The sequence below is a fragment of the Priapulus caudatus genome, unplaced genomic scaffold (assembly GCF_000485595.1).
Source record: "Priapulus caudatus unplaced genomic scaffold, Priapulus_caudatus-5.0.1 Scaffold76, whole genome shotgun sequence".
In the NCBI taxonomy this organism is placed as follows: Eukaryota; Metazoa; Priapulida; class Priapulimorpha; order Priapulimorphida; family Priapulidae; genus Priapulus; species Priapulus caudatus.
In genome coordinates, this window is record NW_014577137.1 from 62,728 (window position 1) to 74,176 (window position 11,449).

Consider the following 11,449-nt stretch of genomic DNA (forward strand, 5'->3'; position numbering starts at 1 on the left):
TTACTCAGCGCGTGTATATGTGGGCAGGTCGGTAAGAAGTACACGGTGAGTAACACGACGGCAGCGTACGCGTCGGCGACGGGACTTTGGGACCCGCTGCTGCGCATCGCTCTCACCGAGGACCCGGCGACGCGCCGCCTCACCCAGCAGATCCTTCACGCTCTCATCGACCGCCACAAGAACAACGACAAGTTTGCCACGCCCAGGTATGTCGGTACGCTCACGCACGCACGCACGCACGCACGCACACACGTACACGCACACTCGTGCACACCTGCACACCTGCAGGCACACACGCACGCACGCTAGTCATGCACGCATTAATAGACGCTCGCAATGTCTAGTGTTACTCACGTAGACATTACTAAAATAAGCAATGTCTTACACATTTATTTCCTGTTCTATTGGTTGTACATTGTTGTGTGATCTGTGAGGAATTTGATCTTACCGTAGGAACAATCAAACGCATTGTTAATATTTGATGCATCTGTGTAAGGACATTGTTTCATCATAACCTCCATCCTCCTGGTGGTATGATACGTGGTACACAAGCCCTTATTTTTTCCACAGCATCGTTGAAGACATTGAAGATTTTGGGCTGAGTCGTGATAAATGCTCCCGCCCGGACTACATGTTCATGAAGAAGGTGAGAGCGCCCCCCTCTATCAAACTTCTTTTACCTATACTGCAATTGAAGCTTGGAACTCTCTACCACAGCAAGTTAGAACAAATTCTGCTTATTCTAGTTTTAAGTATAGTGTAAAGAAATGTCTGATGGAAAAGGTAGAAACATTAGAGGCAGAGGAGTATGATTTTCGCTAAAAGAATTTGGTTGAAATTAGGCATAAGAAAAGTTTGTATCGTGTTATGAGAATGTACCCATTGTATGACCGGTTAAAATTATGCTATGTATTGTATATGATGGATAATTGCCTAATTAAATAAATAAAAATAAAAAATCTTAACTGGCGCACCTGTGCACTCACACAACACGACGTTACTTCCTTGTGGGCCGCACACGGATATTCGGCACCGTGCGCGTCTGATCGCACACTTGTCATCTCTCCCTTCTCCAGCGTTCCTCTACTGTTCTTCTTCTGTATGACAGAGAGTTCCTCTACTGTTCTTCTCCACCATGGCAGAGAGTTCCTCTACTGTTCTTCTACTGTTCCTCTACGGTTCCTCTTATGTTCTTCTACTGTTCTTCTACTGTTCCTCTACTGTTCCTCTTATGTTCTTCTACTGTTTCTCTACTGTTCCTCTTATGTTCTTCTACTGTTCTTCTACTGTTCCTCTACTGTTCTTTTACTGTTCCTCTACTATTCTTCTCCACCATGGCAGAGAGTTCCTCTACTGTTCTTCTACTGTTCCTCTACTGTTCTTCTACTGTTCTTCTACTGTTCCTCTACTGTTCTTCTACTGTTCTTCTATTGTTCCTCTACTATTCTTCTCTAGCACGGCGGAGAGTTCCTCTACTGTTGCTACGACAGCTTGCTGAAGTCGAACAACGAGCTGGACAACTTCAGCGCCATCTATCAGACGCTCGCGCTGCTCGCCGTAGAGTTCCAACACGACGAGCTGCTCATCGAGTTCCTGAGGATCGCCTTCAGCCTGCAGGTAGCACGCGCACACCAGGTGGCGCTCACCTCCTCGCCTTTAGTCTCCACCAGGTGGCGCTCACCTCTCCTTTAGTCTCCACCAGGTGGCGCTTACCTTCAGTATCCAGGTAGCGCGTGCACAGCAGGTGGCGCTCACCTCCTCGCCTCCTGCCTCCACAAGGTGGCGCTCTCCTCCTCGCCTCTAGTCTCCACCAGATGGCGCTCACCTACTCGCCTTCAGCCTGCAGGTAGCATGTGCACACCCCGTGTGATCTCGTGGTTGTGATGGTGATCTCGTGTGAGGGCCACGTCGTCACGACGACCGCTGACGTCGTCTGCGTGTTGTGTTGCAGGAGCTGGCGCAGGAGAGCCACTCGTGGGTCGTTAGCATGCAGAACACGGGCGCGGTGCTACACGGCATCATTGCCAGCTACCTGAGTCTCATCACCAAGCTCATCGGTCTGTCGGCGCCGATCACATACGTCGAGGAGGTGAGAACGGTTGTTGGCGGGCGCGGGTTCAGGGTTCCCGACGATCGATCGTCCGCGTTACGTCATACATTGTATCGTGATATCTACCGTATCCTTCAGCGCATGTATCTGTATTTGAATTACGTGCAATACGTTAATTACGAGGATGTTAGGTGTGATTTTTCATTCTCGTAACTTTACGATGTTTCTCTGAGATAAGAAAGTTAATGTTAAGTCTTATTTTGTTTCTGACAGTGGGCCCCGGGCTCACACGCCCTATCATGTACACCCTGCCAGCTAGGTGCTACTGCTTACACTGACATCCCAGTGTTTCTGTACCCAGCCCAGTCCCAGTCCCACTCTAGGCTTTGTCTGCTGCACACTTGCATCTTGCTATTCAACCATTATACGCCCACACACCTTTGCTCTACCCTCTAGCAGCTGCAAAGTGTGGTCTGCAGATGTTATGCATTAGAATGAGTTGTTATGCATGTGCACAGCAAGTGTGGTTACCCACACGTAAGATTGATTTCCCTGTTAGCTAGATACGTATAAATGGAGGGGTTCTTAGTTGGGAGAAAGGAAAAACGGACGAGAGTGTGCGGGTCACGCAGATGCGTGCCTCTGTGCGCACGCACGGGGGTGCGGCTTTTGAGAAAAACAATAATACTATTTGCTAAACACAACTGCTTGGACTTTGGAGTTTCCCTTCTTCATCTCCACAACAAATCCACTTTGCAACTGGTAACGTCACCTCTTCGTTACACAGCTAACAATCTTCTCTCGCTATATTTTCTAGGTTATTGAGAGCAGGAGGAAGTCGGCTCCCTACCTTCTACCTGACTTTGTGTTTGGCGACGAAAATGCGGATGCTAGGTAAGGCATCGCTGAAGCGCAGTGAAGGCTGCCTGTGTGTGTCTATTACCCCAACCCTGCGCCCCCACACTGACACGCCAGCACCAGCACCATTGCCACCACCACCACTGTCGCCGCCACTGCTGCCACCACCACCACCACCACCACCACCACCACCGCCGCCACTACCACCCAGCCACTACCACTGCTGCCACTGTCATTACTGCTGTTACTGCTACATCTGTAGTCACCACCACTGTCGTAAGCTCTGCCTGTCAATTAAACATGCTGTGATGTTTACGCCATGTCGCGTACCCTGCAGTGTGCCGAATCCACTGGATGTGAAGGAAGATCTACTGTTCAAGCAGAGCGTGATGGTGGCAGCCTTGAAGCAGCATGGACACGACACTACGCGCTTGTCCATCCCGTACACCCAGAACGCTGTCGGTATGTGCATGCACGCCCTTCATAGCTCATTCTGGTCTTATTGCCGTTAATACACTGAGGCAAACAATGTAGATGCAATGTCGTCCGGTCTAGTCGTGCTTCACTTAGTCTCCCGCAACGACTGATGCTTGATTAGTAGATTATTATATGCTTGATTATATAGGATACGTCAATGTACCTTGCCCTGAATTGTTGCACTTTAAACTCTCAGTATTTGCCACTAGTTGAGAGAGATGAGGTCAAAGTGACTATCCCCAATGAGTAGGCAGGTATCATTGTTGGCCAGCATGAAGTGTAATGGTGTTCTTGTAATTCTTGTAATGCTTACACACTAGCGTTGTGATGTTGATATTTAGATAGCCTTAATAAGGCTCGCAGCATGAGTGACATCAAGTCCATAAGCCTGACTGATGCCGACAGCGCCCACTCTTCTCCTGGAATCATTCGGGTAGGTTACTGAGAATGATTTCAAAACCAATTGTCGACCTTACTTGTACAACCATTTGTTGGTTGTTGATTTTTGCCTCACAGTTTGTGAACATATGTTAGTGAGCATCGAAAATCAAACAGAGACATCATTGTAAAACGTTGCCCAATTGGTTTTTTTTATTAATTGCTTTCATGTTGTTTGGTATGCATTGACAGGAGTACATATAGCCTCGTTTGAAATTCATGAAATCATGGCTAGTAAATGTGTTCCAGAAGAGATGTTCACCAATGATATGGAAAAAATTATGTTATAATTGAATTCTTCAACTTCCTTTTTTTCAGAAAAATCCAGAAGAAGATATCACGTTTGAGTCACTGAAAATGATAATGTGTAAGTACACTGACATATATGCACACATATACATATATATATATATATATACGTGCCCCAATATGAATCATCGCATACCTATTGTTTGAAATTGGATGTACTTAATTCCTAAACAAAATGTTGATGCAAAACAATTGGAATCAATGAAATCCTTTTTCTCTCTTTCTACTACTGTACGTTTCATGAATTTAAAATTTATTGTAACAGTATGTATATATGGATAATTACCTAATTAAATAAATAAATAAATAAATATGATGGCTGTGAAATTTGTCGTCTTTGCACCTTGCAGTTGAGTCACCAGAGAAGGCAAAGGCCTTGGAGGAGGAGCGACAGCGGAGGATCGTCGAGACGTTCCGAACAGCACCCTTTGAGGACATCGTCGCCAGGTCAGAGGCAAAGGTAATATAACGCAACATCCTTCATATCCGGCTCATGAGAACGCGGCGTCGAAACCCCATCGAACACCCCGTCGCGGCCTCAGAGTTTTAGACGCGTGACCGTTACATGTTTTTCTGCCAATTCTAACTCGTCTGTCGGTTCTAAGACTACATATACCATGCACCCACCTGCTGAAATAATTCCGACCGAGATAGATTGTTTCTGTACTGGTTATAGCTACATGCACGCTGCAATACCAAACTCACGTGCTTTGTGTGTGCACTTGTTAGCTAACTACATGTACATTACCATAGCAAACTAATTCGCGCTTTGTTTCCATACTGGTTAGCCAGCTACGTGCACACTACCATACAAAACTCACACATGGTAATTATTTCTGTACTGGTTAGCCAGCTACGTGCAAACTACCATACCAAACTCACACATGGTAATTATTTCTGTACTGGTGAGCCAGCTACATGTACACTACCATACCAAACTCACACCTGAAATAATATATGCCTAGCTATGGACTTACCCTGGGTTAGATCATTTCCGAAACAAACCTTCTAATTATTTTTTCTTCGTTCTTAACGGCGATCACGCACCGATCGCCGGATCCGACGCGACGGGTCTTCGTGATTTGCTGACATCCACTTAATTACTCATTAACTTTATAATTAACACTACATTACTATAATTAACAATACCACTGTGTTGCAGACACAGCAGATCCACGACCGTCTGGGTGAGATCCTCAGTAAGATCCAGCTGGCGCCGATCGAATCTCAGGCGATTGACCGCAGCAGCCAGGACAGTCTGGACCTCATCGAGAGCGTGACCACTGACCAGCAGCCCGTCTACGAGATGACCTATCCGGAGCTGTTTGTCTACTAGCGTGTCCCTGTCGCATGCGCGTCTGTAGAGGCGGTCACGAGGCTCGTGTGGCGCGTGCAGCAGCAGCAGGCGTTCAGCAGCAGGTCTGCGATGGAGGTGCGATCGGGCAGGTTTAGCTATGATCAGTCTCTTGTTGTCGGCCATATTGCCGTTAGGAAATTGTATAGGCGTATATTAACGTGTTAAAGTAGTTCTATGATCGTGTTTCCAGCCTATTCGAAGTGGTTACACTATGAACATGTAGAACGTGTATACATGTATAGTAGCTTAAGCAAGGTTATACTTCTATATGTTAACGTTATGATAACAAGATAAGGGATGTGTTTGAGCAGGTGTGCATGCAGCTATGCAGGCAGCTATGCCTTGTGGCTAGTCGAGTGGAAATAAAGTAGTTTGCTTAAAGGTTATATATTTAAAGTTAAGTTGTTGCTGGTGGACAGAGAAAGCATTAGAAGAGGACCTCCACCTTGTTATAGTTAATAAATGTGTTTATATAAGTGTTTTAATGTTAATATTTGATCAGAGCTTTTAACGTAGTGTGTACATTATATTAACATTATATTAATGCTCCCACGCGATTTCCGATTCTATTTCATAATATCTGTGATGTTATAGTGCAGGTTATACGTTAGGCATTTCAACGTTTTATCATGGGAGGACTAGGTTGCCTCAGCTGTGTTCGTCATCATGTATGTCAATGTTATCGAAGCATCAGTGTTTAAGGTATTGCACTGTAAGTGTTTGAACCAGCGGACAGCCGTTTTAGTTTCGTGTCAGAATATTTATCTCAAATCTGAACTTGTCATCAGTATTATTACATAGGATAGCAGATTGTTTATTGGGTAACTATTCAACCTGAACAACATCATGCTTATAAACCTGGTTATTGAAGAAATAATGTTTTTTGTTGAATAATTTTTTAGTCAGGTGAGTGACGAGGTATCGAAGAATACTTGTGATAGTGTACAAATGTAGGAGCGCTTCTAGAAAATTCCTACAATGGCAATTATATTACAACAGTCCAGATGGTGAAATTTTGACTCTAGACACATTTACACTTCTATCGAGAGTTTTATGAAGTAATTGATCATGACCTCATCGCACTTTATCAACTTATTGGTTATTAAGAAGTTTCACCGACCCCTTGTATGCAGGTAAATTTGAGCCTTGATTGCAAAGTGAAACCCATCGCAGGTTGGAAGAATCGAATCCGTAATCCTGTGTAAGCTAGGTTAATAATTTCATTATTTGTGAGAAAAAAAACAGGTAAAATCCAAACAGCTGCATTGGAATAAAACACAGTTTTATTCCTCAGGAATGACATTTGGTAATCGCGGAGAATGATCGCCCTGACTGCTCTTCGCACCACTATAAACATTTGTCGCCTTCTCGCACCAACTCGCATTCCTTGGGTTTTACATCGCATTGTTTGGCTGGCATCTCTCTCTCCGGGTTATAGCACTGGTGCCTGCCATCTACACGACGCTGCACAAAACTTTTAGAGCTATCCGTGCATAGGTGGTACGGGATGGGTATAGAGCTGATAGGGGAATAGTGATAAATTTCCTCACCGTGGGGGCAACGTTGCCGTAAGTAGTGGTGATCACCGATTGCACTCTGCTGATCAATTGCTCCAATGCTCCTGGCCTGAACCGACGCTCGTTATCACACACCGCAGCTGAACTAGAGCAAGCAGTTGGATCCAGCCACTGGTACTATAGTCGCGCAAGTGTCCTTTGGCATTAAACGTTAATTTTACATCTCGTGTCGCGGTGCAAGTGGGTGCCATCCACGACGATAAATCTAAACTCACTGCAGTCATCTCGCTTCCTAGATGCTGCAATGTGTTGCTGAGTAATTGTGAATCTTCGGCTGGCTACATTTACTTCAGATCCACTCGTCGTGAAGAGAAGGGGCGATTACATCGATATGTGATCATGAAAACAGCTCAACATATAATAGTTTCTATGAGAAAATTACAAGAACTACATGGCATATACAGAGAACTACGTAATGTGTTTGATGACGACGTGTTATGTGAATGAAGCTAGATATATCGTGACAAGTATTCATTCGTACAAACTTCTTAAAAACTGTCCGTGCAAATTTACAGTGTATAAATGATAGAAAATGTGATGAGACGCATGCTAAAGAACTCTTTAAAATGGAGGAGATTCAAACATGCATGCGTAAACACACGCACGCCCTGTATGTATGCACACATGCATGCACACGCACACACTTGCACTTTTACACTCTTACAGATTAACACGTGAAAATGTTCTGGCAAACAAATTTTTGTCATAACAGTTAAACTTTTCTCAAACATTTCTGAATTGCTCTGCTAGATGGCAGCATCGTATTACAGAGTGCAAAACCTGCAGAGTACAACGCACATCTCAACTCCCCCTCCCCCCCCCATTATTTCGAGCGCTTATTTCAGCAAGCCACTCAGGAAAATATGAAATGCAGCAATAGCAAATGCAGTTGCGTGCACCGTTTCCTTGCTCGAATCTACCTCTGTACATGCTTTTCTGTGCTTGAAACGCCAACCTATAACTAGGTCCACACAATCTGCACGCGCTATACTGCGCACAGGACATCTAAACATACCCCGGTCCACAAAATCTCTACATGCTTCCCTACACGTGGGCACTCCACCTGCTTTTGCCACGGACTCTGCCGAGGCAACATAAATGGTGGCGGGTTGCAAGTGTGAACCCACACTGAGAGTGGCGAGAAAATCCGTTCACAGGTCCGTGCACAAGGATAATGGACGAGAGAGATCGAATCGATGCCAGTCTATGTCATCCATGTTCGAGAAGCTTCGGCGAACGCGGATGGTGCACGGTCGGTGCACGCCAAGACCAACGAAGCGATCCACCTGCATGCATGCGTGACTCTAACAGCAAGACGCCAAACATTCGTCACCAATGTTTGCCCACTTACAAGTACGACTTGTTCACAATTGTCAGGCTCAGGGGCACGGCTCAGGCTCAGGCTCAGGCTCAGGCTCAGGCTCAGGCTCAGGCTCAGGCTCAGGCTCAGGCTCAGGCTCAGGCTCAGGGGCACGGCGCTGCTGCTAGTCAGCGCTTTCGTTGGAGTCAAAACTATCGCCGGAGTCGCAGTCAGAGTCGGTGTCACACTCCGACAGCGACGTTCCTTCGTTTGTCCTCGATTTCTTCAGCTGTCGCGGGAGCGCGCCCCCGCGGTGTTTGCGCTTTCTGCCCGCCACGATGTTGTGTTTGTGTACGTTTAGCTCAAACTTGTCTTTCACTTTCAACTTCTCCATTTGGTGTTCGACCACCAGGGGAAAAATCTGATGAATGGCCATCTCCACATTGCTGACAGAGGGAGCTGCAGTAGAGGAGCAGACGATAGATTTCAGTAACAATCGGTATGCTTTTGAAAATATAAATGAGTACAGGCTAGACCCTAGTAATAGAGCACCTATGGGACCAGGCCGACGCCAGAGCACTAAAAATTCCGAATCACTGAAGGTAGGATAAATAACAGGTAAGGTAAACTAGTGGTTTTGTTATGGCCCACACAAAAAAAACATACAACTACGACTAATGTTGCGACCAAACTGTTTCTGACCCTCGGCACCATGCAGGAACTGACTGTCTGAGGTAGAATGGCGAGTTCGATTTTAGGCACTTGGGGTTTAACTTACCTGTCACAGTAATACTGCCTGTAGAGAAGATTTTCAGTACAGCCTTGATTTCCTTGATCTTGTACGTGACACCAGGATGGAGCTCCGGTTCATAGCTGCAACACGAAAAGCTAAACATTAACTTCAAATATTATCAAAATAAAAAAATCGCAATATCAAAATTATCAAATTGCTATCAAAGCGTAAGAATGCAGAACAAGGAAAGCACGCCGTGATAATATCGGCTGGGACAGAGAATTAATTAACACCAATCACAACTTAGTTGGGCATCTGAAGAAAATGTGTAGCCAATATCAATTGCAGTAAAGATGTAAAGATCCGGCTAACGAACAGCCTGTTAATTCGTTGGGAATAATCGTGTTTGTGCACGCGTGCGTGCCTGCGTGCGTGTGCGTGCCTGCGTGCGTGCATGTATGCGTGCACGGTGTGGCAGGCGTGTTCATGATCTGCGTTAGGGGTGCGTGTCTGCGGCTTTGGGTGATTCTCGCCATGCCTGCGTGCGCCTGCCCTTGCAGCGTGCCTGTTCGTGCGATGCGTGGTGTGCATCTCGCCGACGCAGTGGCCTGCGTGTGCCGTGTGCATGCCTAACGTCGTGCTTCAATAGCTTGTGCGTCGGATGCTCGCTGCTTGCCGCGTAGGCGCGTGCCCGCGTGCGTGTGCCGATGCCTACGCGTCCGGCGTGTGCCGTGGCGCGTGCCTGCGTGCGTGTGCATCCTACGCTGTTGTGTGCCTGTGTGCAGCGTGCGTGTGCATGGCGTGTAGGCGACTTTCGTGCTTGATTGGTGCACATGTTGTCGCAGTTGGAGCAGGTGCGTGTGCTATATCGGCTAGCGCGTGTTGTTCGCGCCTGCTGAACTACGCTGACTGATGTGGCGTCTGATCGATAGCGGCTGATGGGCCTACGCTGGTGGCCGCGTGCGCGTTGTGCCTGCCTTGGGTCGTAGCCTTTGATGTCTTGGGCAGCGATTGCGTGCTGTCGTAGCGATGGCCTGGCGTGCGTGCATGGACGTTGGTCCTGTTGGGGTGTCGTGCGTGTCCGGTGCGCGTGCGTGCTGCGTGCTTGCTTAGCGTGCCTCGCGTGCCTGCCTGCCTGCGTGCCTGCGTGCGTGCGTGCTTGCGTTGCATGCCTGCATGCCGTGTGCGTGCGCAGAGGTTGCCCTCACCTGGCGTTGGCTCGTGCTCGCTTGTGAGAACTGAGGCGATGCGGGATCGGCGAACGGCATCCTGGCAGGGTGCGAGCACCGGGTTTGACGACGCTGTAATGAGTTACGGCGAGCCGCACCTTGTAGCCGAGTCGCTGCAGCTGCGCAGAGGAACCGCCGCGCCGGATCGTCGGAGTCGCTCCGCGTCGCGTGAAATCGGAAAGAATGCGCAGTTTTTTTAAAAAGTGCTTATACTTTTGCTACCCTATAAGCAACGTATTGCTTCAATACCTTCGTCACGATCATCCTACGAATAATTATTCAATAAAAAAAACCATTCTCATTCTTCAATACGCATAGGTTATGGTGTCCATTAGCGGTGCCTTAGCAGTGATCCGACACGAGCGAGGAACTTCGTTAGGCGCTCGCTTACGCGTTGATGGGGTGCTATCACACTGGGGCGTTGTTTCCCAATTTTGCCATTAGAAGTTTGTTAATAAATAGCTCTTACCTGATGGATCAACACGGTTCCATCAACAAAGATGCTAGTATACGTGTGTCTGTGAGTGCACGACGGCATTCGCGTGGATGAAAATGGCATTGCCCCAAAATGAAAAGACTCCATACATGTCCTGTACGGTAACTAACTAACCCATTTCTTAAGCTTGCACATAAAAATGTCACAGAAGCAGTTACGTTTGGAGTACAAACAAGTCTTGCAAATTGTATGAAGCAAGTTCTCGACGCAATCTAAGCTAAACTGCATGTTTTTGTTTCAAAATTTACTCAAGCATGTGCAGCACAGCACAAGCAACAGCTGTCATCAGGGTCATCATTAGTTCGCTGATCGTGTGTGATGAAATACTTTGTTGCAAGGCTCATGAGTCAGTATAAAACTTCTTTTAAGCTCTTGTATCTTCAACTTATCTTACTGATTAAATTAGGGAATTTCTGTCTGTTGTGTGTGTCCGTCGTATGACGTTCCGCGACGCTCAACGGATCCTCTCCAAACTTGGTCGCGAACATTCTGGACAGATCATGACACGTTGCATGGGCTATTTCTGTTTTCACAGTTTGATTTTTTTCACATTCCACGTTAAAAAACATTAAAAAAGTGGGAAATTCTTGCACCCGACGCAGGCACCCGTCACAACACGGAAAAC

At 46.7% G+C, this 11,449-nt stretch overlaps 2 protein-coding genes across 3 annotated transcripts in view; one reads left to right on the forward strand and one right to left on the reverse strand.

Moving 5' to 3' along the window:
* The window catches only part of LOC106821513 (protein EFR3 homolog B-like), a 10,794-nt gene extending 4,428 nt beyond the window's left edge, over positions 1–6,366 (forward strand). The window contains exons 9-18 of the mRNA XM_014826361.1: positions 28–206; positions 571–646; positions 1,456–1,617; positions 1,952–2,089; positions 2,868–2,944; positions 3,246–3,370; positions 3,727–3,818; positions 4,142–4,190; positions 4,483–4,592; positions 5,295–6,366. Coding sequence (XP_014681847.1) covers positions 28–206; positions 571–646; positions 1,456–1,617; positions 1,952–2,089; positions 2,868–2,944; positions 3,246–3,370; positions 3,727–3,818; positions 4,142–4,190; positions 4,483–4,592; positions 5,295–5,468 — 1,182 coding nt within the window. The 3' untranslated portion in view covers positions 5,469–6,366. The remainder of the gene's footprint in view (positions 1–27; positions 207–570; positions 647–1,455; positions 1,618–1,951; positions 2,090–2,867; positions 2,945–3,245; positions 3,371–3,726; positions 3,819–4,141; positions 4,191–4,482; positions 4,593–5,294) is intronic.
* A 388-nt stretch (positions 6,367–6,754) lies between these two features.
* Positions 6,755–11,449, reverse strand: part of LOC106821529 (TATA box-binding protein-like protein 1) — a 9,974-nt gene continuing 5,279 nt past the window's right edge. For both annotated transcript variants that reach the window (XM_014826380.1, XM_014826378.1), the window contains 3 exons: positions 9,145–9,239; positions 8,546–8,825; positions 6,755–8,457 (listed from right to left, as the gene is read on the reverse strand). In XM_014826380.1, coding sequence (XP_014681866.1) covers positions 8,551–8,825; positions 9,145–9,239 — 370 coding nt within the window. In that variant the 3' untranslated portion in view covers positions 6,755–8,457; positions 8,546–8,550. The remainder of the gene's footprint in view (positions 8,458–8,545; positions 8,826–9,144; positions 9,240–11,449) is intronic.